The sequence below is a fragment of the Oratosquilla oratoria genome, chromosome 8 (assembly GCF_046742065.1).
Source record: "Oratosquilla oratoria isolate Oo_2021 chromosome 8, ASM4674206v1, whole genome shotgun sequence".
Taxonomy (NCBI): domain Eukaryota; kingdom Metazoa; phylum Arthropoda; class Malacostraca; order Stomatopoda; family Squillidae; genus Oratosquilla; species Oratosquilla oratoria.
In genome coordinates this window covers 51,670,756-51,697,273 of record NC_134784.1, presented here as the reverse complement: position 1 = coordinate 51,697,273, position 26,518 = coordinate 51,670,756, and the positions used below count along the sequence as shown (strand labels likewise).

General features: G+C 39.6%; 1 protein-coding gene across 3 annotated transcripts in view; it reads right to left on the bottom strand.

The window, feature by feature from the left end:
- The window catches only part of LOC143027714 (carbohydrate sulfotransferase 11-like), a 150,776-nt gene that overhangs the window by 41,558 nt on the left and 82,700 nt on the right, over positions 1–26,518 (bottom strand). For 2 of the 3 annotated variants that reach the window (XM_076189182.1, XM_076189183.1), the window contains exons 2-4: positions 17,328–17,818; positions 15,583–15,981; positions 3,165–3,251 (exon numbers count right to left, since the gene is read on the bottom strand). In XM_076189182.1, coding sequence (XP_076045297.1) covers positions 3,165–3,251; positions 15,583–15,981; positions 17,328–17,495 — 654 coding nt within the window. In that variant the 5' untranslated portion in view covers positions 17,496–17,818. The remainder of the gene's footprint in view (positions 1–3,164; positions 3,252–15,582; positions 15,982–17,327; positions 17,819–26,518) is intronic. The other variant, XM_076189184.1, reaches the window with a different exon arrangement.

Genomic DNA, 26,518 nt, shown 5'->3' with positions numbered 1-26,518 from the left:
CCATGCAGATTGTCTAAAAAAAAAAAGGAGGTACAGTGATGGTGGACTGGTTGGTGAGGTTATTTAATGTTTGCTGGAGAGAGGGTAGAGTGCCGAAGGACTGCCTGTATAGTTCCACTTTACAAGGGAAAAGGGGACAAGTGTGAGTGTAGTAGTTTCAGAGGGATCAGCTTCTTAAGTGTAGTTGGGAAGGCTTATAAGAGGATCTTGATTGAGAGGATTAGGAGAGGAAGAAATGGAGTAATTACTGAGGAACAGTGTGGATTTATGACAGATAGAGGTTGTGTAGATCAGATTTTTGTGGTAAAATAGATATGTGAGAAAGCTTTTGGAAAGAGGAAGGATGTTTTTTGGGCTTTTATGGATCTGGAAAAGGCTTACGACAGGGTAGACAGGAAGGCACTGTGGGAGGTTTTACGGATATACGGGATAGGAGGAAAGCTTCTAGGAGCTGTCAAGAATTTTTACGAGAGTAGTAGAGCATGTGTCAGGATTAGAAATAGAGAGAGTGAGTGGTTCGAGGTAAAGGTGGGACTTCGTCAGGGATGCGTTATGTCACCCTGGAAAGGGAGTTGGGAGATAGGGTTGATGAAAGAGTATTAGGATGGTTAAGACACATGGAAAGAATGAGTGAAGAAAGACTAGTAAAAGAGGTATGGAAGGTAGATGTGGAGGGAGTGAACATGGGGGGCCGTCCTAGGATGAGATGGATGGATGGGGTGAAGGGGGCTTTGGGGAAGAGGAGAATGTCTGTTGAGGAAGGACAGGAGAGGACAAAAGACAGGGGAGAAGACAGAAGACAGGGGTGAATGGAGAATGGTTGTATATGGATGATGATGTGATGCATGAGGTGGAATGGGTGGGGGTATGGGGGGTGAGGTAGTATAATGAGTAGCCCAAAGGGATTTCTCCCTGTCTTCTTTTTATGCATGGGGGGGCAGGGGGGGGTCGCCGATTTAATGAAGCGGCCTTGCTGTGGATGTGCTGTGACTTGCAACACTGCCTCTGACCCAGGGCAGTGGACAAGGTGCAGGGATGACCCGTCATCCAGGAGGTGCTAAGATAAGAGGGAGGGTGGAGGGAAGTGGAGTGTATTTATGGATGGAATGAGTGGGAATGATTTTATGCCTTTTTCTTTTTGGCCACCTCCCTTGAAAGGGGGAAAAGGCCTTGGTATATGTATATATTAGTGTACAGTAAGGATATGGCCTAGTCATCTCCATCTCAGTGGAGGAAACTTGGAACATACAAATTATTATTACAACCCAGAAAGGTCCCTCACTTTCAAATGGATAAAGGTTGTGCCAGGAAACTAGGTGGTATTTGGCGACATAAACTAATGGGATGCCCTATGGCATATTATCTACACCCACTCCTCTCCATCCATAGCATGTCAGGTTGGCCATAGCACTCTTGAATGACAGCAGCTACATCAGGCTACCTGACACACAAGGACACAGCAGATCAGTCATCAATCGGGTCATTCCATGTCAATTCAACCAGTCATTTTTGCCATTGACTTGTTTTCTTGCAAATTCCTGTACTTATAGACCTTAATGAGACAAATTCAATGGTATGTGTCTCACCTCTGTGGGTCAAATGGTTTCTGAGATATGACCCCTCACTTTGGGTCAAAAAGGTAAATTTTTGCAAAAGTGAAAAAGTTCAAAGTCAAATCTCAGTTCCATTGTTATTGTCTTCATCATTTACTTTAGGTATGAAATCTATTGGATCTTCATTCAGGTTATTAATGCTAAAGAGATTGGGTCTCAAAATCATGTTACTAAGATCATGGCCATCAAGATTTTTGTACACTTCATTTGCAGATAAACTACTACTGAACACAGTAAAGCAGTTACAGGTTTTACTTGTGTCTGCAGCAAGCCGAATTCTTTGTATTTTTCTAAATCTCCTTATTATTATATAAATACTTTGATAGTCAAGAGAAGGATGAACTTTTCTACAGTAAAGAACTGTAAATCTATCTTCTTTACCACTAGTTCTATCACCCTGGTGTCCTCTTGCATTATTTCTTTGAGTGTCATTAGGAGTATTACCATGGTTATTGCAAGGGTTGCCACTATTTATAGTCAGATAAGACTCAACAAGTGACTTGTGGGGTCTTTCAACATGGGACATAGTGGCAGGGGGAGTGTAATCTTCAGTCTGTTCATGTGTTTAACTTTGTTTTCAATCAGATGGGGTGATCCTAAGGGCCTGGTCGACCTCTTCTCGGGGATTTTAGGTGTGGTTTGTCTCCACATGCTATGTGATATTTTATTTGGCTCCAGGGGCCAAGGGCAACCACCTACTGGGATTACAAAAGGAGTGAGTGTTGGCCATTGCATACAGGGTACATCGTTCCCATGGAGACTACTCGTTTTAAAAAAGCACTCCTCTTGATGTGAATATTCATCTGCAGTGGAGCTAAGACCTCCCTACACAACTCATCCCAGCCTAGGCACCCAACCATTCACCACAGGATGACCTCATATGGTAGTCCCTCTGGTGGGCAACACCTTTGGCCCATACGGGTAGCCTAGCACTGGGAATCTTTTGGCCTGGTCCCTCACTAGCAACCAAGCAAGCATAGGTAGCCCTCTCCCCCTAACCAAGGCAGAGCAGGGGCTGAAGCCCCCTCTAACCTTGCTCACTAGGTCATTGGGGCATGCAAGCCCCCCCTCCCCCTCACCCCAACACCACAAGGCAGTTCTCATAAGGAGGGAAGATTTACACGAATAGATGAACTTCAAAAATATATACATGATTAAATATATATAAATAACAATAACAATAACAATAGTTATAATAATAGTTACAATAATAGTAACAATAATAGTAATAATAAAAATAACAATAATAATAAAATAGCAATAATAATTACATGTGAAATACAAAAATAACATGGTCTTTTCAAGACATCTGGTGGATGAATCAACTTTTGCAATGTTATCATGGCCCTGTCAAGTCCCTTCTAAGACAGAGGATCCATGGTTAAGTGAATACTGTGTTACAAATACCATGGTTTACAAATACCATACATGGTTAATAGAGCTGGCATCTAACGTGTATTTAGTAATTCTGAAAATGATCTAGACATAAAGAGTGATGTGAAAACAACAAAGGTATTGAGTGAGCATGTACACCTCACTTTATCTACTCACCTTCTGAACACGTTGCCTTCGGTGCTCTAGACGGTTCTGTACCTCTGGAGAAAGGTTCCATGCATCTGGTAAAGTTACACTCTCAACCTGAAACATGGGAAAAATAGAAGCAATATAGGAAAGATTTAAGGAGGGTATTAAAACAAAGGGATTGTAGAAGTGACTATATATATATACACACACACACACACATACACTTCAACGAACGGACGGCATAGACGATGTTCTGAAGAAAAAGTGAAATTTCGTGGATCCCAAAGCAAAGGAAGTACCTATTGTATTTACAGGGTGGGGGGGAAATTGCTCGTGGTGTAGGGAAAGTAAGGAAAAAGGAGAAGGGGAGGGATTACTGAGGGAAATGGAAGGAAATGAGGAAGGTGAGGACTTGGCCCAGGCAGGCAGACGAAATCTAAACAAACGAGGGCCGGACCAATTTAGCGATGATGAAATGTCTAACAAAAATGTAAAGATTAGAAGTATAGATAAGAGCAATACAGTAGAAGATGGTGAGAATATTTTCCAGGGATTTAAAGAGGGTGGGGGGGACACAAACCCCCCCCTGATTAACAAGACTAGAAGAGAAACTCGATGAGATGATCGAGCACTGGGAATTTAAGTTCGGTCACGTTAACAACATTGTGCAGAGAGTTGAAAAATTGGAAGAACTAGAGAAGGCGAACAAAAACTTAACTAAGGAAATAGAAGAATTAAAAAAACAGTTAAAAGAAGTAAAAGAGGAGAATAAAGTCTTAAAGGAGAATAATAAGGAGAACAAGGAGGGTTGGAAAAAAAATCCAAGAAAATAGCAAAGATGCATTCACTGACATAATCGGACAGCAAATGAATGAACAAACTGAAGACTCAGTTATTAAAGTGATGAGACAGAAGGAGAATATAGTAAGAGACTTAGCAGACAGAAAGAAATGTATAATTATATTAGGAATGGAAGAGAAACATAACCCAGATAGAACCACAAGAATCAAAGAGGAAAATGAAAAAGTAAGAAATTTACTAGAATTAGTTCAGGAAGATGAGCCAGAAATAATGAAACAAATCGAAATGAAATTCAGGCTCGGGAAATATAGTACAGACAAGACCAGACCAATTAAGATTAAATTCAGGTCACAAACTACGGCTGAGAATATCTTATCCAAAACAGGGAAACTAGCAACAAATGAACAATATAAAAAGGTATGGATAAAAAGAGAAATGAATAAAGAGGAAAGAGAGGAAGAAAAACAGAAAAGACTTGAAGCTAAGGAAAAAAACGAGAGAGGAACAGAGTCAGAAAAAGAGCGATTCTATTGGAGAGTAGTGAATATGAAACTAAAGAAAGTCGACATACAAGAGAAAAACAAAAGGGAAACAGAGAACACAATGAAAGTGGCAGAAAACTAAGAATGTCTTACACAAATATAGATGGATTAATAACAGGATTGAATGAGCTGAATGATTATTTGAAGGAAAAAGAACCAGACATAATGGGAATTGTAGAAACAAAGTTAAAAGGTCCACCACCACCCAACAGTGTAGGACATGATGCATTTAATTATTGGATTAGAAACGTGAAAAAGGAAGGGGGTGGAGTTATGTTCCTGACTAAGAAGGATATAAACGTGAAGTGTGTCACATATGGAAAGAATACAGTAGAGATGATAATGATGGAAGTAGAAGACAGAGATAAGAAGAGCAGAAAGTTTGTGATAAATTATGTGCCCCCGAAAACAGCCTCATGGGAAGAGAGTGAACATAAAAGTATGTTAGAGGACACAAAGATAGCATTAAACAAGATAATGGAAGAGGGAGGAAGAATAGTTATGATGGGCGACTTTAATTGCAAAGAAATCTGCTGGGAAGAAATGACAGTAAAGGGTGGAGACGGCTCATGGGGAAACGCTCTACTTGAGATGGTTACTGACCATACAATGACACAATGGATACAGGAGAACACTAGGTATAGAAATGAAGAAGAGCCATCGAGACTAGACCTAATAATTACATCTGAACCTAGAATAGTGGACAAAATTGAATATAAAACACCAATAAGTAAAAGTGACCACATATTGATTGAACTGGAACTTAATGAAGAAAAATATATGAAAAGGAATGAACAATATAGAAAAGGAAGAATGATGTATGAAAAAACAAACTTTGATAAAATAAGAGAATTCTTTCAAAAGGAAAACTGGGAAGAAATATACAAAGAAGAAACAACAGTGGAAGAGAAATGGAATATTTTGACAAAAATTTACAAAAAAGGAGTGGAAAAGTATATCCCAAGACAAAAACAAGAAAAAGAATATGTAAAATGCTGGTACAACAAAAGTTGTAGGGAGTTAAAAGACAAAAGAGACAAAGCCTGGACCAGATGGAAAAAAGACAGAAGACCTGAAAAATGGAAAATATATACCTGTTATAGAAATGAATATGTACAAACGTGCAGAGAGGAAAAGAGAAAATATGAAAAAGATATCATAGAAAAGTGTAAAGATCAACCAAAACTATTCTACAGATTTGTAAACAATAAACTGAAAAACAAACAAGACTTGGAGAAATTAAGACAAGAGGGAGTTGAATACATTGAGGAAATGGAAATGGCGGAAATTATGAACAAACATTTTAAATCAGTGTTTACAAGGGAGAACATACAACCTGAAGAGAACGAATGGAAAGAGAAAGCCCTATGAAGTAACAAAGAATGAAATATTCACACACTTGAGTAATCTTGATGTCAGAAAATTGCATGGACCAGATGAAATAGCAAACTGGATACTGAAAGAATGCAGGAATGAACTGGCAGACAAAATACATAGCATACTAAACAGTTCCTTGAAAGAAGGAAAAGTTCCAGAAGATTGGAAAAAAGCAAATATAGTACCTATATATAAAGGAGGAAATAAAGAAGACTCTAACAACTATAGGCCAGTCTCTCTAACAAGTACAATAGCAAAAATTTGTGAAAGAATTATCAAAAGTAGATGGATAAAATATTTAGAAAAAAAAAAACGTGTTAAATCCAAGACAATTTGGATTCAGACAAGGATGATCATGCGTCACCAATTTAATATGTTTCTATTCAAGGCTAATAGATATAATACAAGAAAGAGATGGATGGGCGGACTGTGCATTTCTAGACCTAAAGAAAGCTTTTGACAAAGTACCACATAAGAAGTTGATTAAGAAATTAGAAACTGAAGGAGGAATACAGGGCAAACTACTAAATTGGATGGAAGACTTTTTGCAAGAAAGAAAAATGAGAGTAGTGATAAGAAACCCACACTCAAAATGGGATGAAGTAATAAGCGGTGTTCCGCAGGGAACAGTTCTGGCCCAAATAATGTTTGCTATATATATTAATGATATGGATGAAGGAATTGAAAGCTATATGAGCTTCTTTGCAGATGATGCAAAACTACTGAAAAGAGTGAACACGGAAGAAGATTGTGAATCACTACAGAGAGATCTAAATAAAGTACAGGAATGGAGTAGGAAGTGGGAGATGGAGTTCAATACAAAGAAGTGTAGTATAATGGAATTTGGAAAAAGCAAAAACAGAATAACAGGAGCAAAAAATTGGGAGAAGGAATAAAAAAAAGTAGAAAATGAGAAGGACCTGGGAGTCATTGTTATGAATAATATGTCACCTGAGAAACATATAAATAAGATTTTTGGAGAAACTTATAATTTAATAAGAACAATCAAAGTTGCATTTACATACCTGGATGAAGAAATGGTGAAGAAAATCCTAATCACCCTGATAAGACCAAGATTGGAATATGCAGCAACGATATGGTCACCAAGTACAAAAAAATGTATAAGAAAACTTGAAAGAATACAAAGAGCAATTACAAAATTGGCACCAACACTCTCAAAACTATCATATGAAGAGAGACTAGAAAAACTTGAACTACAGACACTAGAGCAAAGAAGAGAGAGGATATTTGATAGCTATTTACAGAATCATGAAAGGCATGGAAATTACTGATAGAGAGAATCTAATAAAATGGGATGACAGAAATACAAGAGGACACGGAAAGAAAATAAAAAAAAGACAGCTATAGAAGAGATTTGAAAAAGAACAGCTTTCCTCACAGAGTAATAGACAGTTGGAACAAGTTAGATGAGAAAGTGGTGTGTGCAAAAACAATACATGAATTTAAAAATAGTTTAGATAAAATGAGATATGAAGACGGGACCCCACGAGCATAGCTCCCCTTCCCGTAAAATACAACTAGGTAAATACAACTAGGTAAATACAGGGATTTCTTGATTTGTGTGTGTTTAGAATATGCAATTTTTGGAACAACACAAGGTAAAAAAAAACTAGTAATTTTTTCATATTACAAATTATTTAAAATAACACAATGTCAAAAAAATTGAGTTGCACGGCTGGTTTAATTCCATGATATGGCCACCAGGTGTCATCAGGTGTTCCCCATGTGTACCACAAACATGCTGTTGTTGTTGTTGTCGTTCCCTAGACTGTCTGTCCGAGCAGTCCTGTCTCCCCAAGGAATGCCACAGCCGAAACTGGGTTTTCCCACAAATCCTTTATAGAGTGTATGTTGTGTTGTTTGCGTGCATGATTGTGTATAATGCAGTCTTCCATTATGTGTTGTATGGTATGGGGTGAAGTGTTACATCCTGGGCAGCTGTTCAAAATGCGGTCATCCAGCCTCTTCTGATAGCTTAGAAGTGCTGGGTGGTGGCCGCACCACAGTCTGGCCAGGTGGACTCTGTCCTTTCGTGGGAGAGAGGATTCAGAAGGGTGGATATCAGGGGGTCTGGCATGCAGCAGTGTGTTGTCTTTCAGTGTGTTAATGGAGCAGTGAGTGATATGATTATGAATATGTTTCCAGAGGCTGGTATTTGGTGGTTGTGGAGGAAGAGAAGAGAGTATCTGTGTGTGATACAGGTCTTTGGGTGTTGTTTTAATGTTTCTTGGTGTGTGTGGGTGTTCTGCTATGTAGTGTAGCGGGTGTGATGTGTTTGTGGTGGCTGCGGCAAGTGTTTGTGTGCCTGTTCATTTGCATGGTGCTTGAAGCTCATTATTACCTGCACACCGCTAGTGTTAACATCTCTCTCTGCTCTTCTCTCCCAGTGCCTTACTGCAGTTTTTATCATGTATTCCAAGTGCCCTTTGACTTCTGTAGCAAGTGGAGACAATTGATCAGGGGCAAAAAACTTAAGTGATTGCGAATGCATTGAAGTTGAATGAAAGCACAATTAGGAGCATAAGGTGTAATGCTGATAGACTTTGTGCCAGTGCTAAAGCAGGAACTCCAATGAATGGTTGTAAATCTACATATGCTCATTCTGTGGAGATGCAGCACATGGAGAAAGTTAAAGCAATGAAAATCATTGAAGAAAATTATCCAAATGTGGAGAGAAGCACTGCAGTTACCAGAGGAGTAATGAGTAAAATGGCCTGTTATGAAGAGTTACTGAAGGAAAAGAAAAGAAAAGAAAAAATATCTATAACAGCATTCTTGCGTGAGCGTGAGACAGAGGTGGAGTCAGAGGGAGGATGGTCCAGTGAATGTGAGGGACAGGCAGAGTCAGAGGCAGAGCTACCCAGTGACTGAGGTAATACAAAGCTACATAAGCTACATAATGGTACAGCTTAATATAAACATGTACTAGTAAGGAATAGTAAAACTAAATTTCTTTTTAAGTTTGTTTGATATCACACAACTTGTGTCCCTCAACTTAATGTCAGCTGAATGCAATACTCCAAACTTGGTATGTACCGGTACTATACAGTTTAGTTCAGTAATCATATTTACTTTGCAATTTTTACATTATGTAATCCCTTCAGGAATGTATCCCTCACATAGAGAAATCCCTGTGTGTGTGTGTGTGTGTGTATATATTTTTTCTAAGGAGTTCTCCCCGTCTGGGGTATTGGCTGCTTGTTATTGTGGCAAAGTAGCATGCAGTTGATACTTTAGGGTCTATATGGGGCACCCCTACGGACCAGAGCCACACATCATTTTGTCTATGATAGAGGAAAACTCTGTTCATAGAGAAATGATGACACTTTTATACTACGACTGTCCCTCCGTTATGATGTCCCCCAACCCCTTGTTGCTGTCCTGTACCATTTCTCTGAGTATTCTTTTTCTGTGGTGGGGGAATTCCCTGTGGTGGGGGAAAAGAATACTGCCACCAAGTATTTCCACTTGGATTGTAAGAGGCGAGAAGAAAGAGATGGGGATTGGGACTAGGCATCCTTCTCCTTGTAGCCCCACAGGGGACATTCCTAAAAGAAAAAGTAAAGGCATAAGAGGGTCTGGGAGTTTTCCGACCAGCACCCTAAGGTTTGGGTCTTTTAATGTGCATGGATGTGGTACTGATGAGAGTAAAAGGGAAGAGATAGGTAGTATGTTTGTGAGAAGAAAGATGGATATGTTGGCTTTGAGTGAAACTAAGTTGAAAGGGAAGGGTGAGTGTAAGTTTGGGAGTGTAAGTGGGAGGTTATCAGGAGTGAAGAGAGGGCAAGGGAGGGAAGGGGTGGCTATTCTAGTAAGTGAAGAGATAAGTAAATGTGTAGTGGAGTGGAAGGAGGTTTCCTCAAGGATAATATGGATGAAGGTGAAACTGGGAAAGGAGATGTGGGTCTTTGTAAGTGCATATGGGCCTGGCAGTGAGAAGAGTGTAGAAGAAAGGGAGGCCTGTTGGATAGATTTAAATGAGTGCATAGAGGATTTAGGGAGAAATGTCAATGTATTATTACTGGGAGACCTTAATGCTAGGGTAAGAAATGGTCCGATTGATGGAATGGTTGGGATATGTGGAGTTCCAGGAAAGAATCGTAGTGGAGAGTTGATGGTGGAGATGTGTCTAGAAAGAGAGTTGATGATAGCAAATACAGTGTTTTGGAAGAAAGTCAAGCATAAGTACACATGGGAGAGGGTGGTGGATGGAAGGGTGGTAGATAGAGTGTTAATGGGTTATGTAGTGGTAAATAGGATTATGATAGGAAGAGTTAAGGATGTACATGTGCTAAGGGGAGAGGGTAGGGGAATATCAGATCATTTTTTGGTGGAAGGCAAGTTGAGAGTGGAGGATAGATGGAGAAAGAGGAAAGGGACAAAAGGTAGGGAGGTTCTTAGAGTGAACTCTTTAAATGAAAAGGAAAAGGAGAAGGAGTACACAAAAGAAGCTGAAGGAGGAGTGGGAGGGAGTGAAGGATAGAGTAGAGCTAGGTGTGGAGGAGGAATGGGGATGGTTCAAGGAGAGAGTCACAAAGTGTGCAAGGATGGTGTGTGGAACAAGAAGGACAGGAGGAAATAGAAGAAAGGGTAGTGAATGGTGGGATGAGGAAACAAAGAAGGTTGTAGAAGAGAAGAAGCGAGCTTTCACAGATTGGTTACAAAATAGGACGAGGGAGTCATATGAGAGGTACAAAGAAAAGAAAAGAGAAGTAAAGCAAAAGGTAAAGGAGGCAAAGAGGAGAGCAGATGTGAAATGGGGTAAGAGTATGACAGAAAATTTTGAAAGTAATAAAAAGATGTTTTGGAAAGAAATTAAGAGAAGAAAAGGAGGCGAATCAAGTAGAGAAGAAAAGGTAAAAGGTGCAGATGGAAGAGAAAGCAGTAAGGGGAAGATGGACAGAATATTTTAGGGAGTTGCTAAATGTGAAGGAGGATAGGGAGGGAAAGTTAGCTGCAGTGGGAAATGCTAAGAAAATGACCGTGATGAGTGAGGAAAATGGAGGAGAAATAAGGAAGGATGAAGTGAAGGCAGTTGTTAAGATGATGAAAGCAGGTAAGGCACCTGGTCTGGATGGATGCCATGCAGAATGTCTAAAAAATGGAGGTACAGTGATGGTGGACTGGCTGGTGAGAGGGTAGAGTGCTGAAGGACTGGAGGAGTGCCTTTATAGTTCCTCTTTACAAGGGAAAAGGGGACAAGTGTGAATGTAGTAGTTTCAGAGGAATTAGCTTGTTAAGTGTAGTTGGGAAGGCTTATGGGAGGATCTTGATTGAGAGGATTAGGAGAGGAACAGAGGGAGTAATTGGTGAGGAACAGAGTGGATTTAGGACGGGTAGAGGTTGTGTAGACCAGATCTTTGTGGTAAGACAAATATGCGAGAAAGCTATAAGAAAGGGGAAGGATGTTTTTTGGGCTTTTATGGATCTGGAAAAGGCTTACGATAGGGTAGACAGAAAGGCACTGTGGGAGGTTATGCAGATATACGGGATAGGAGGAAAGCTTCTGGGAGCTGTCAAGAGTTTTTATGAGAGTAGAGCTTGTGTCAGGATTAGAAATGGAGAGAGTGAGTGGTTTGAGGTAAAGGTGGGACTTCGTCAAGGATGCGTTATGTTACCCTGGCTGTTCAACTTATACATGGATGGGGTAGTGCGAGAGGTAAATGCAAGGGTAGTGGGTCAGGGATTGGAGATGGTTAAAGAAAATGGAGAAAAGTGGGAGATGAGCCAGCTGTTGTTTGCGGATGACACTGCGCTTGTGGCAGGATCGGAGGAGGGATTGAGGAAGTTGGTAACAGAGTTTGGGAGAGTATGTGATCGAAGAAAGCTAAAGATAAATGTGGGTAAAAGTAAGGTGATGAGATGTACAAGGGGTGAAAATGGCAGTAGACTGGAAGTGAGCATTAAGGGAGAGCCACTGGAGGAAGTGGATAGTTTTAGATACTTGGGTGCAAATGTGGCAGGAAAAGGTGGAGTGAAGGTGGAGGTAGAATGTAGATTGAGAGAAGCAAGTAAATGCCTTGGTGGATTAAAGAGTGTAATGAGGAATAGACATTTGGGAATGGATGCTAAGAGGAGACTGTATGAAGGAGTGATTTTGCCAACAGCACTGTATGGGGCAGAAACATGGAACATAAGAGAGGAAGAGAGAAGGAGTTTGAATGTGTTTGAGATGAGGTGTCTGAGAAGTATGATGGGGGTTACTAGGCTGGATAAAGTGAGAAATGAGGAGGTGAGGAGAACAGGAGTGGAAAGGGAGTTGGGAGATAGGGTTGATGAAAGAGTATTAGGATGGTTTGGACACATGGAAAGAATGAGTGAAGAAAGACTAGTAAAAGAGGTATGGAAGGCAGATGTGGAGGGAGTGAACATGAGGGGACGTCCTAGGATGAGGTGGATGGATGGGGTGAAAGGGGCTTTGGGGAAGAGGGGAATGTCTGTTAAGGAAGGACGGGAGAGGACAGAAGATGGGTGAATGGAGAATGGTTGTATATGGATGATGTTGTGATGCATGAGGTGGAATGGGTGGGGGGATGGGGGGTGAGTTAGTATGTGTGAGCAGGATTTGATGCAGCCCGAAGGGATTTCTCCCCGTCTTCTCCTTTTATGCAATGGGGGGACAGAGGGGGGGGGTCGCCGATTTAATGAAGCGGCCTTGCTGTGGATGTGCTGTGTCTTGCGACACTGCTTCTGACCCAGGGCAGTGGACAAAGTGCAGGGATGACCTGTCATCCAGGAGGTGCTAAGATAAGAGGGAAGAGGGAGGGTGGAGGGGTGTGGAGTGTATTTAGGGATGGAATGGGTGGGAATGATTTTATGCCTTTTCCTTTTTTGGCTACCTCCCTTGTAAAGGGGAAAAAGCCTTGGTATATATATATGTATGTATGTAAGGAGTTCTATTTTCAGTCTAAAAAATAAAATAAAATATATTGAATTAAAATAAATAAATTAGTCCATAGATATGCCACCATGTCCCCAAAATAATGACTGCATAATATATACAGTCAAAATCCTATATAGGGAAATAATGGCAAACCAGGGACCAATGATGGGTACCTGCATGTAGTGGTCCTTCAAGATGGACAGCAAAGCTGCTGATTTTCAAAACTCATCAACCTCCTTCCCTTTATCAGGAAGTGCAGCCCTAAAGGGCTGACACTCAGTCTCCATACCAGGCCCAGAATCTTTCTCAGCTTCTGTTGTATTTACTACACTTTCACACATGGAAAGCTGATAACCAGTGACTGCTCTCCTCTATACATCTTTCACCTCCTCGATGTAAATCACTCTCGTAGGAGGTTGTCAGTACACTTAGAGGTCTTTCTAGGCCTTTCAGGGACAGGTTTTTGAGGTGGTATGATGTTGGGTGGGAGACCATGAGCTGTAGCGACCAGACGTTGAATGGTGCCCTCACCTCGCCCTGTATGTCTTGAAATCTTTCGTCAACACATTTTCAGTCTTTCAGGCCAAAATACAAGCCTTTTCCTCACCACTAAGGTTAGTAGGAGCCACCAGGATGAATGTCTCCTAAAACTGCAGTGCCACAAAGTGAAACAACGAAAATAGGGGGTAGGAGGCTGGAGCAAAAAATTAACAACCCCTCTCCACAAGAGCTTGAAGAGCACAAAGATGGGAAAACGCAAGCTGGCTGAGCTGTCAGAGAGCTGACCGAGTTGCCAGATGTAAAATAATAATGACAAGATGCCTGACAGTGGTGGGAAACGCAAAAAGTTCCACCCTCTTATCTTGGCACCTCCTGGATGACAGGTCATCCCTGCATCTTGTCCACTGCCCTGGGTCAGAAGCAGTGTCGCAAGACACGGCACATCCACAGCAAGGCCGCTTCATTAAATCAGTGACCCCCCTCTCCATCCCCTCATGCAGGAAAGGAGAAGACGGGGAGACATCCCTTCAGGCTGCGTCAAATTTTTCTCACACATACTCACTCTCCCCCCAACCCCCACCCATTCCACCTCATGGATCACATCATCATCCATATACAACCATTCTCCATTCACCCGTCTTCTGTCCTCTCCCGTCCTTCCTCAACAGACATTCCCCTCTTCCCCAAAGCCCCTTTTATCCCATTCATCCATCTCATCCTAGGTTGCCCCCTCATGTTCACTCCTTCCACACCTCTTTTACTAGTCTTTCTTCCCCAATTCTCTCCATGTGTCCAAACCATCCCAATACTCTTTCATCCACCCTCTCCCAGCTCCCTTTCCACCCCCATTCTCCTCACCTCATTTCTCATTCTATCTAGCCTGGTAACCCCTATCATACTTCTCAGACACCACATCTAATACACATTCAAACTCCTTGTCTCTTCCTTTACAGTAATGATTTGTAGTATTTGGAAATATTTCAAGCTATGAGCTGGGTTTGAACTATGACTTTCTACATGAGAAACATGGGGTCTTTCCTCATACTCTCCAATTACCTTATCCTAGCTTCAAATTCATGCAAGGTTCCAACTTAGGATATACTCTTATTTTTCATTTATAATACTGATCTGAAGTCATCTATTGTTCCAGCTTGGGCTATAGTGTCTTCTAAGCTATTCTAAGTATTTATCCTTCGAGAAAGTCAATAGATGAAACGTCAGGAATAAACGCTTCACTTCCAGTCCATGTTTCCTTTGCCGTGTTTATGCAAAGTTCATTATATCTTGGTGGAAGTGCTTTCCTTGTTTCTCTGAACATGCTCTCATATTCTCCTTGAAGTTATTGAGGTGAGCATCTAGGATATGAACCTTTTAGGACATTCTGCAATCCATCTCACCATAGCTTTTCACTAAAACTTCAACCAGTTCCATATATCTATTAGCCTTGTTGTTGCCAAGAAAGCCCTATGCTACAACAATGAAACATTCCCAATCTTTTTCCCTTTTCAGTGAGCTTCTGTGGAAATTCTGAGCACTCCATAATTTTCCTTATTTGTGGTCCAATGAAGATATCAGCTTTCACTTTTGCCTCTGAAAGCTTAGGAAAGAGGTCTTGAAGATATTTGAAGGCAGCAGACTCCTTGTCAAGAGCTGTAACAAAATGTTTCATGAGACCCATTTTGATGTGTAGTGGAGCCTTGTAAAACATCACACTAGGAGTGAACACATTAAAGAGGTGTCCACCGATTTGGTACTGGAAAAAATATTCAGGTTATGGCCAACATTCCCTCTAAGCTGTGCACATGTGCATCCACATGTTTTACAACTAGTGCACATAAAGAAAAAATGTGCACACACAAGGTTTTCAAATTATATTAAAATTCATTCAGTAAAGAAGTTCTACCCAAACATAAACTTATAAATTCTCTAAAGATATGGTAACTTGTCAACCATCAAATTAATAGCTACTTTTTTTCTTTCCTCTTCTAACTTTAGCACTTCCATTGCAAGCAAAATTACTTTGTCGCTTGGCAGGAGTGTAGAAATTGTTTGAAAATGTTTATAAATGACTTCCACACTCCAGCCAGGCATGGAGGTAATATGTAATACAAACTTATGAATTGTGCATATTTGCTTAAATGATCAGATGGTGACTCGCATGGGTGCACACATACTTTTCAGAGAAGGCAAAGTATGCACACATGCAAATTTCAGTGCATACTCACAGAAAAAAATTAAAGGGAATACTGGTCATGGCTCATAGTTAGTGTTGAGTATTATAGAGCTAAATCCTGCCCCCCAGACCCAGTCCTATCCTCACCTGGACATGAAAATCATATCTCCCACGGGTTCTACGCCGATCACGATACATTGCTGCACGGCATTCACGGCCACATGGATTGATCTGGCGGGCTGGAATCACTGATCTATTGGACATATTAAGCCCATGTGGTGCACTTGTCACCCGTGGTACAGATGAAGTTGCTTGAATAAGCCCATCTCTACCTCCAGGAGCTGGGGCTATCACTGGCTGGACAAATGCAGAGGAACAGTTGGACCCAGTACATTGTTCTGGGCTGTGTTCTGTTCTAATGTTTTCCACAACTTGTGGTGGTGCTGGAGCTACAACCCTTGCTACAGTTTCGTGTCCAGCAGCAGAGGCAGAGGCACTGGAGTCGGGGAAAGCTCCAGTTAAACCACGTCCTACTACAGCCAAATCCTGTAAAAGAAAATCATGAATAAACTACTAAATTCAGATGAATGGTAACATAATCAACATTTATATAAGGGATTTAAAAAGAGGTTGGGGCAGGGACTCACAACAACCATCCAGTAATCCCATTAAATATGTAGGGGATCAGTGCCAAATACAAAGGTATACACGAGATACACCCTTGATATCTAAGGGTGGCTCCAACCATGACCTGACATCCTCATCATGTTTCACGAGCAAGCAGACATATAGGCAGACTGGCCATGTATTTTTTCTATTATGGTGACTGTAGCATTACTACCATTTATGTGAAGGGTGTAATCCTAGTGCAATTAACTTAATGGTTTTCCCTCGATTAGTTACTTGGTTTCCAGCCTGTATGTCTTAGGTATTTATGACAAACACTTGGAGTATTTTGATCAAAGTGAAAGAATGAATCACTTTCTTGTGGATTTGAAAATCTGTCTGTCAGAGGACTTGAATCTGAAAACATAAGGATATGAAAAAAACATGTGTAACAGACAGCAAAGATCCAAAAATTACTGTCATCCTTTAATCAGATCCAAAAGTGTTCAGATATATTTTCACATGCATTTTATACTTAGCGACTTTCTTCTATGTAATCATAACAATATCTATATGTATAAATGGATTGGCAGAATGCGGAAGTTAAATACGGAGGAAGCGGAAAAAGTGTCAGGTTATTCGTAGAAGCTTGGTCTAGTGATGAGGATAGTATCAACAGGTGCATTACTTTAAATCCAATTTACAAGGGAGTGAAGGACAGGCTGGAGAGGAAACATCCATCATAATTTGTTTTTGTGTATTTTATTTGTATTATTACGACGGTTTGTTTATTGGAGTATGTTTTGTATTACTAATATCTTATTTATGCAGGTTATTAATGGTGAGGGACTGTTTTTTGTCCACTTTATGTTCCAATTTCTTTGGTCTGTGGCAGTGCATGCTTCGCGGAACATTTGTTCCATGTGGTGTGTGTTAGGTTATCGGATGCATTGTGGTGCATCCTAGTGTGCAGCATTTATACCTAATCTTGGTGGCATCTTTTATATTTCTTTATATTTTCTTATCTATTTTATTGTGAACTCTTTGCGTGTTTATTTTATTGTTGAATTATACATTCTGTATTACAACCAGTTTACTGGCCATTGCAGCTCTTCCTATGTATTTCCCACATTATTTGTTCTCAGCTTGATAAATCCCCTCCACCAATAAAAGGATTTCCATGTTGGATGGTTCAGGAATCAAGTGTGTTTCCCAAGTCGTGTGATACACCTAAATGTCTTTCCCAACAAACTGAATTTAAACATTATTCTAATTAACACATATACCTCTGAGCGAATCCTAGCAACTCTTCTGGTGGCTTCATTGTGAATGTGGAGGCTGTTTGAACTGGTGGTGGAAGTGACGAATGGTAAGATCACGTTGGAGTACAGGAGTGTGCAAACCATCAACGCTATCACGACCATAAGCGTCTTGAGGCGTACACGCACCCACATCCTCCTCTTCTTGCAGCTACAGTTCCTTCCTCTCCTCTCTTCACAATCACTGCCAGAATCTTCTGGAAGTGTCCCCCTGGACCCTTAGGCAACAATCTGCATCGACACCGGATGTGAACGGTGGTGCAATTCTGAATCACAGGCTACTTCAGGAGTCACTCTCCTGAAGCAGAAAACCTGGTGCAGCGACAGGGTTGGTGTGATGAAATGGCATCTAAGCCATCATTTTCCTGTTCAACTGCCTTCTTTTTTATAATGGGAGATAGAGGGGGGTGTTCATTGGTGTAGTAAGCAATCTTGAAACGTCTGGCATATTCAGTCTTCTGAAAGAAAAAAGAAAAATAGTTTAGTCATGTGTTTAATATATAACCTATATCATATATATTTAAAAGCCTCCTTACCCCATATATGGAAGGTAGCCAGCCAAAGCATGCATCCACCCTTCACCCATTCCATACCCTTCTGACATCCATTTCTTTCCAATAACATTAAAATATTAGCAGTGATGATCATATTGGCCTACATTTCAGCAGGGACACCATGCCAAATTCAAGGAAACAGAAACAGGGAAACAATCATGTCACATACAATAAAAATAAGAATTGAATAATTAAAACCTAAAACAGATTAAAAGTAAAATCTAAAAAAAAAAAAACAATTTTTTCGAATTAAGCAATAGACAATGGGCAGGCCGACATTCCACTGTTTACTTACTTATTTATTTATCGGTTTATTCACTTATTCATTATCATTCCTTCGTGGTTCTAGAATTTTAAAATCCAACATACTACAAGAAGCTAAATTTTCAAAATAACCTTTCTTCGGCCATATCATATGCCAGAATGTGCTCTCTTACCACTGAGTGAAAAAGGATTAATAAAGGAAGATCAGTCCTGCTCAAATGATACAGATGTTCATATAACATGTATTTCTAGGGAGACAAAACACTGCCTATATACTCGGTCTGGCAACTTAAGCAGGTGAATTAGTAAATTACAGATGATCTCTGGCCAGGCAGCAATTGACCTTTGAACTTGAGAAAATACTAATTCAAAAGTTGTTGACAAATACATTCAAAATCTATTTGAAGGTAGAATAAATAGAGACTGCTCATCATATCCAAAGAAAGGTTAATCAAATATGGTATTCTAAGATACAAAGATATAACTATATGATAGGGTGATTGTGCCAATGAACCTGTAAAGGACAGACTGAATGTAAGGGAGGCTATCTAAATACCAAAGGCTTCTTCACCCACTTTTAAAAGAGGTAGCTAGCCATGGCATATATCCATCCCCACCCACCCTATCAATCATCCATTAGTTTTTCTTTAATCTTAGCTAATCGTGGATGAAGGGTCATCCCTGGTTTCAGAATCAATGCAGCAGAACAACACATCCACAGCAGCAGGGCCCAACAGCCACTTTATTTACATGGTGACCCTCCCTCGTTGTCCTTTCATGCGACAATGGAGAAAGCAAGAAATCCTTTCGGGCTGCAACATTTTATCGACTATTCACACCCATTCTTCATTCACAACTATTACCTGCCTTCCCCATTTCCTATTCAACAAACCCCTCGTATTCAAGGGCCCTTTCATCACATCCATCTCATTCTCAGTCTTCCCCTCTACACCATCCACTTCTGCCATACACAATTTTTTTTTTTTTTTTTTTTTTTTTTTTTTTTTTATTTTTTTTTTTTTTTTTTATTTTTTTTTTTTTTTTTTTTTTGCTGGTCATTCTTCACTTTTTTTAAGTGTCAAACCATCCGAGCTGGATTTAGTATATTGTTCTCCTCCAGATGTTTTGTCCATCTACTTTTAATAACCTTTTCACAAATTTTGGCTACTGTACTTGTAAGGGAGACCGGTCTGTAATTTGTTAGGTCTTCCTCATCTCCCCTTTATATATTGGTACGATACTGGCATTTTTCCAGTCTTCTGGTATTTTTCCTTCTTTGAGTGAGCAGATTATAACCACATATACTTTATTAGTTCATCTATACATTCTTTTAGTATCCAGTTTGCGATTTCCATTATCTGGTCCATTACTTCTCTTCTTGTTACAATTATTTTTCTTCTGGGGGTGGGGTGGGGATCTCACTTCACTTTCATCGCAATGCTGTATATTTTCTCTAGTAAACACAGTCTTGAAGTGTTTGTTCATGACTTCAGCCATTTCTATAACTTCTGTGTATTCTATATTCCCTTGGCGTAATTTTACCATTTCCTGTTTGTTTTTAGTTTACTGTTCACATATAGAATAATTTTGGTTGGTCCTTACATTTTTCTATTATGTCTTTTTCACAATACGAGGTTGTGTGTATTTACCTAGTTGTATTTACCTAGTTGTATTCTACGGGAAGGGGAGCTATGCTCGTGGGGTCCTGTTTTCATTTCTCGTTTTATCTAAACTATTTTTAAATTCATGTATTGTTTTTGCACACACCACTTTCTCATCTAACTTGTTCCAACTGTCTATTACTCTGTGAGGAAAGCTGTTCTTTTTTAAGTCTCTTCTATAGCTGTCTTTTTTTATTTTCTTTCCATGTCCTCTTGTATTTCTGTCATCCCATTTTATCAGATTCTCTCTATCAATAATTTCTATGCCTTTCATGATTCTGTAAATAGCTATCAAATCTCCTCTCTCTCTTCTTTGCTCTAGTGTCTGTAGTTCAAGTTTTGCTAGTCTCTCTTCATATGATAGTTTTGAAAGTGTAGGTGCCAATTTTGTAATTGCTCTTTGTATTCTTTCAAGTTTTTTTTATACATTTTTTTGTACTTGGTGACCATATCGTTGCTGCATATTCCAATCTTGGTCTTATCAGGGTGATTAGGATTTTCTTCACCATTTCTTCATCCAGGTATGTAAATGCAACTTTGATTGTTCTTATTAAATTATAGGTTTCTCCAAAAATCTTATTTATATGTTTCTCAGGTGACATATTATTCATAACAATGACTCCCAGGTCTTTTTCATTTTCTACTTTTTTTATTCCTTCTTCTCCCAATTTATATGATCCTGTTATTCTGTTTTTACTTTTTCCAAATTCCATTATACTACACTTCTTTGTATTGAACTCCATCTCCCACTTCCTACTCCATTCCTGTACTTTATTTAGATCTCTCTGTAGTGATTCACAATCTTCTTCCGTGTTCACTTTTTTCAATAGTTTTGCATCATCTGCAAAGAAGCTCATATAGCTTTCAATTCCTTCATCCATATCATTTATATATATAGCAAACATTATTGGGGCCAGAACTGTTCCTTGTGGAACACCGCTTATTACTTCATCCCATTTTGAGTGTTGGTCTCTTATCACTACTCTCATTTTTCTTTCTTGCAAAAAGTCTTCCATCCAATTTAGTAGTTTGCCCTGTATTCCTCCTTCAGTTTCTAATTTCTTAATCAACTTCTTATGTGGTACTTTGTCAAAAGCTTTCTTTAGGTCTAGAAATGCACAGTCCGCCCATCCATCTCTTTCTTGTATTATATCTATTAGCCTTGAATAGAAACATATTAAATTGGTGACGCATGATCGTCCTTGTCTGAATCCAAATTGTCTTGGATTTAGCACGTTGTTTTTTTCTAAATATTTTACCCATCTATTTTTGACAATTCTTTCACAAATTTTTGCTATTGTACTTGTTAGAGAGACTGGCCTATAGTTGTTAGTCTTCTTTATTTCCTCCTTTATATATAGGTACTATATTTGCCTTTTTCCAATCTTCTGGAACTTTACCTTCTTTCAAGGAACTGTTTATTATGCTATGTATTATGTCTGCCAGTTCATTCCTGCATTCTTTCAGAATCCAGTTTGCTATTTCATCTGGTCCATGCGATTTTCTGACATCAAGATTACTCAAGTGGTTCAATATTTCATTCTTTGTTACTTCTATTTCTTTCATAGGGGGGACTTTCTCTTTCCATTCAATCTCTTCAGGTTGTATGTTCTCCCTTGTAAACACAGATTTAAAATGTTTGTTCATAATTTCTGCCATTTCAATTTCCTCTGTGTATTCAACTCCTCGTCTTAATTTCTCCAAATCTTGTTTGTTTTTCAGTTTGTTGTTTACAAATCTGTAGAATAGTTTCGGTTGATCTTTACATTTTTCTATGACATCTTTTTCATATTTTCTCTTTTCCTCTCTGCACGCTTGTACATATTCATTTCTATAACAAGTATATATTTTCCATTTTTCTGGTCTTCTGTTTTTCTTCCATTTGGCCCAGGCTTTGTCTCTTTTGTCTTTTATCTCCCTACAACTTTTATTGTACCAGCACTTTACATATTCTTTTTTTTTGTTTTTGTCTTGGGACATACTTTTCTACTCCTTTTTTATAGATTTTTGTCATAATATTCCATTTCTCTTCTACTGTTGTATCTTTGTGTATTCTTTCCCAGTTTTCATTTTGAAAGAATTCTCTTATTTTATCAAAATTTGCTTTTTCATACATCAATCTTCCTTTTCTATATTGTTCATTTCTTTTCATGTATTTTTTCTCATTTAGTTCTAGTTCTATCAATATGTGGTCACTTTTGCTTATTGGTGTCTGGTATTCTATCTTTTCCACCATTTCAGGTTCTGATGTGATTATTAGGTCTAGTCTCGATGGTTCTTCTTCATTTCTATACCTAGTGTTCTCTTGGATCCATTGTGTCATTGTGTGGTCAGTAATCATCTCAAGTAGAACACTTCCCCATGAGTCTTCTCCACCCTTTACGGTCATCTCTTCCCAGCATATTTCTTTGCAATTATAGTCGCCCATCATAACTATTCTTCCTCCATCTTCCATTATCTTGTTTAGTGTTATTCTTGTGTCTTCTAACATGCTTTTATGTTCACTCTCTTCCCATGATGCTGTTTTTGGGGGCACATAGTTTATTACAAACTTTCTGCTCTTCTTATCTCTATCTTCTACTTCTATCATGATCATCTCTACTCTATTGTTCCCATATGTGACACTCTTCACGCTTATATCCTTCTTAGTCAGGAACATAACTCCACCCCCTTGTTTTTCTCTCTGTTTCTAATCCAATAATTATATGCATTGTGTCCTATGCTGTTGGGTGGTAGTGGACCTTTTAATTTTGTCTCAACAATTCCCATTATGTCCGGATCTTTTTCTTTCAGATATTTGTTCAGTTCATTCAGTCCTGTTATTAATCCATCTATATTTGTGTAGGATACTTTTAACTTTCTGTTATTTCCATTGTATTCTCCGTTTCTTTTGTGTTTCTCTCTGATATTTTCCATTGCTTCAATTTCATATTCACTACTCTCCAGTAGAATTTTTGTTTTTCTGTCTCCATTCTGGTCTCGTTTTTTTATTCTTAGCTTCATGTCTTTTCCTTATTTCCTCCTCTCTTTCCTCTTTATTCATTTCCCTTTTTATCCATACCTTTTTATATTGTTCACTTGTTGTTAGTTTCCCTGTTTTGGACAAGATATTCTCTGCCATCGTTTGTGACCAGAATTTAATCTTAATTGGTCTGGTCTTGTCTGTACTATATTTCCCGAGTCTGAATTTCTCTTTGATTTGTTTCATTATTTCTGGCTCATCTTCCTGAACTAATTCTAGTTTCTTACTTTTTCATTTTCCTCTTTGATTCTTGTGGTTCTATCTGGGTTATGTTTCTCTTCCATTCCTAATATAATTATACATTTCTTTTTGTCTGCTAAGTCTCTTACAATATTCTCCTTCTGTCTCATCACTTTGATAACTGAGTCTTCAGTTTGTTCTTTCATTTGCTGTTTAATTATATCAGAAAATGCAACTTTACTATTTTCTTGTATCTTCCTCCACCCCTCTGCCTCTTTTGCTATTGTTTCTTTATTGTCTCTATTGTTCTTTTTTAATTCTTCATTCTCCACTTTTACTTCTCTTAACTGTCTTTTTAGGTCTTCTATTTCATCAGTTAAGTTTTTGTTCGCCTTCTCTAGTTCTTCCAATTTTTCAAACTTCTCGGCAATTTTTGACATCTTGCCAAACCTAATCTCCCAATGCTCAGTCATTTGTTCAAGTTTTTCCTCCAGTTTTGCCAGTCGGGGGAGGTTGCCATCCGCCGCCCCCTCATTAAATCCTTGAAAATTATTATCCTCACCTTCCATTGAACTGCTTTTATCTATGTTTCTGATCTTTACAATTTTGTTAGTCCCATCATCGAGATCCAAGTCATCCGTTCGGCGTTTGTTTACAATCCGCCTTGACTCCCCTTCCTCATTTCCTTCCATTTCCCTCAATATCCCTTCCCTATCACTTCCCCACTATTCCACGAGCACTCCCCTTCCCTATAAATACAAAAGGCACTTCTCTGGATGTTGAGATCCACATAGTTTTTCCTTTTTCTTTGGAACACCAGTTCTCGCCGTCCATTCGGTGAAAGTGTGTGTGTGTGTGTGTGTATTCACTTGGTCTTTGGATCACGTGTTGGACTGGTGATCGACAGCTATTTCCCTCCTGGAAGAGAGCTCAGAGCTCGTAGGTCCGATCTATGGGTAATGCTATGACCTTACACACACACACACACCCAACTCCCCGCCCACGAGAGTCAGAGTAACGACACGAAGCACAGCTGTACCGAAATAATTTCGGCCCTGGGCAGGATTCGAACCAAGCACTACGCACACCACCATGCTAGTAGTTCATCGCTCTACCAACTGTGCCACCGTGTGCGTGTGTGTGTGTGTGATTCACCTTGGTCTTTGGATCACGTGTTGGACTCGTGATCGACAGCTATTTCCCTCCCGGTAGCGATACTGATATAATGTCAGCCCTGGGCGGGATTCTAACCAGGTACCGCGGGAACCGCCGTACTGACAGCCTGGGACTCTACCAACCGCGCCACCGAGTATGTGTGTTTGTGTGTGCGCGCACACGCGGTCGTTCGCGTGCGAGATTCATCATTCTTTTGGACATCAGAGTATGGTCCGAGATCGATCTAATATCGTAGCTACATGCTAATCCAAAGCGGGAAACTGTCCTACAATGATGAGCTGTTGAGGAGCAAAGACAAGTGACAAAGACAAAAGTGCTCAAGCAAGTGGCACTTCGATTACGACTTTGGGCACGGTTGCTCATTCTAACTTTCATACGTAAGAATAAAGGTGAAATTAACTTGTGTATCAGATTCAAAATGAAATAGTGCCACAATATTAAAGGTCAACTGAAAAGGTTTTAGATTTCTTATTTTTTGTTATTTCATCCATGAAAATATAACTTAGAAGTTAGTATACTAAAATGCACGTTTCTTGCACTTTATAGTCTTGATTTTATCCAAATAGCATGATGCCTGGTAGCAGACGAATTTTTCAATGTCGTAGTTTCATTTTCCACCACTAGAGCAATTGATGACGTCAGGGTTGCCAGCGAACAATACGATGGGGATTTCACATCGAGTGAAGAAGATTGATCGGATTTGGATGCCTTTTCGTGTTCCAATGTGGGTACGGTACAAGGATACATGTAAGAACCAATTCGGATATCCAAACAAGAATCAACTGACGAAGAACAAGCCGAGAGCGAGGATTCTTCAGAGGATGAACGTCCAGAACGAGCAGGAAATAAGGACTGGCGAGTTCGTCGGAATGCACTACTGCATGCACGCTTTACAAGTGAACACCACCAACCACACCAGACACATGATTTCGTTGGCTTGTCATCATATGTGCGGATGAAGGTTTGATAGCATGAAATACTAGGCCTAATACCTAGTAGACGTTGATGGTCTTGGCCCCATCTACCAGGCCCCAGCATGCCCAGCAGGGCTGGTTTTTATTTTATTTATCCACACGACAACCAAGATGACCACGTCCACAGTGGTCATGCAAGGAAGTTAACATGGTTAAGTTTATGGCATTCATGCCATATATGGCCTATGAAAATGTAGAAAAAATTATTAAATTTTCTAACATGCATGCATGAACAGATGAATTATTTATGTACTGTGGACGTGGTGATCTTGGTGGTCGTGTGGATTTTTTTCTAACAAAATAAAATCAAAACCAGCCCTGCTGGCCATGCTGGGGCCTGGTACATAGGGTCAGGCCCATCAACGTCTGCTAGGTATTAGGCCTAGTATTTCATGCCTTCATACCTTCATCCGCACGTCTGATGATAAACCAACGAAATCATGTGTCTGGTCTGGTGTTGTTGGTGGTGCATTTATGTATGTAAAGTGTGCATGCAGTAATGCATTCTGACGAACTCGACAGTCCTTATTTCCTGCTCGTTCTGGACGTTCATCCTCTGAAGATTCCTCGCTCTCGACATGTTCTTCGTCAGTTGAGTCTTGTTTGGATATCCGAATTGGTTCTTACATGTATCCTTGTACCGCACCCACACTGGAACACGAGAGGGTATCCAAATCCGATAAATCTTCTTCATTCGATGCGAAATCCGCATCGTGTTGCTCGCTGGCAATACTGACGTCATCAGTTGACTTAGCGGTGGAAAATGTAACTATGACATTGAAACGTCCGTCTGCTACCAGGCACTTTTAAGATCATACTATTAGGATAAAATCAAGACTATAAAATGCTAGAAGCGTGCATTTAAGTGTTGCAACTTTAAGTAATATTTTCAAGTATGAAATAAAAATTAAACGTAAAACCTCAGTTGACCTTTAAATAATCTCAATCATACATATGCACATAAAAAAAAAACACGCAACTCCTACTGGAAACTTATGATTCTGTTCAGATTCATGACAGATGATTTTGTTCGCGCGAGTATTTTATCACCCTATTCTGGCCGTTATATTATCACGTGTGTAGCAAAGAAGACCGCGGCGCTAGACGCTGTTAAACTATATTGATCAGCCGTAAATTTGTACATGCCGGTTTCCTAACCTAAACTAATAATAATCTTGCTTTGGTTCAACAAATCCTTCACACTGCATCACGGTACAAAACAGATTCAAGAAAAGTTGTCGAACATTCCTGGAAGAAGTCTTGTTGGCTCAAAAATTTACTGGGTTAACTTTTGTGTAACCGACACTATAATTTACATTGCCAACAC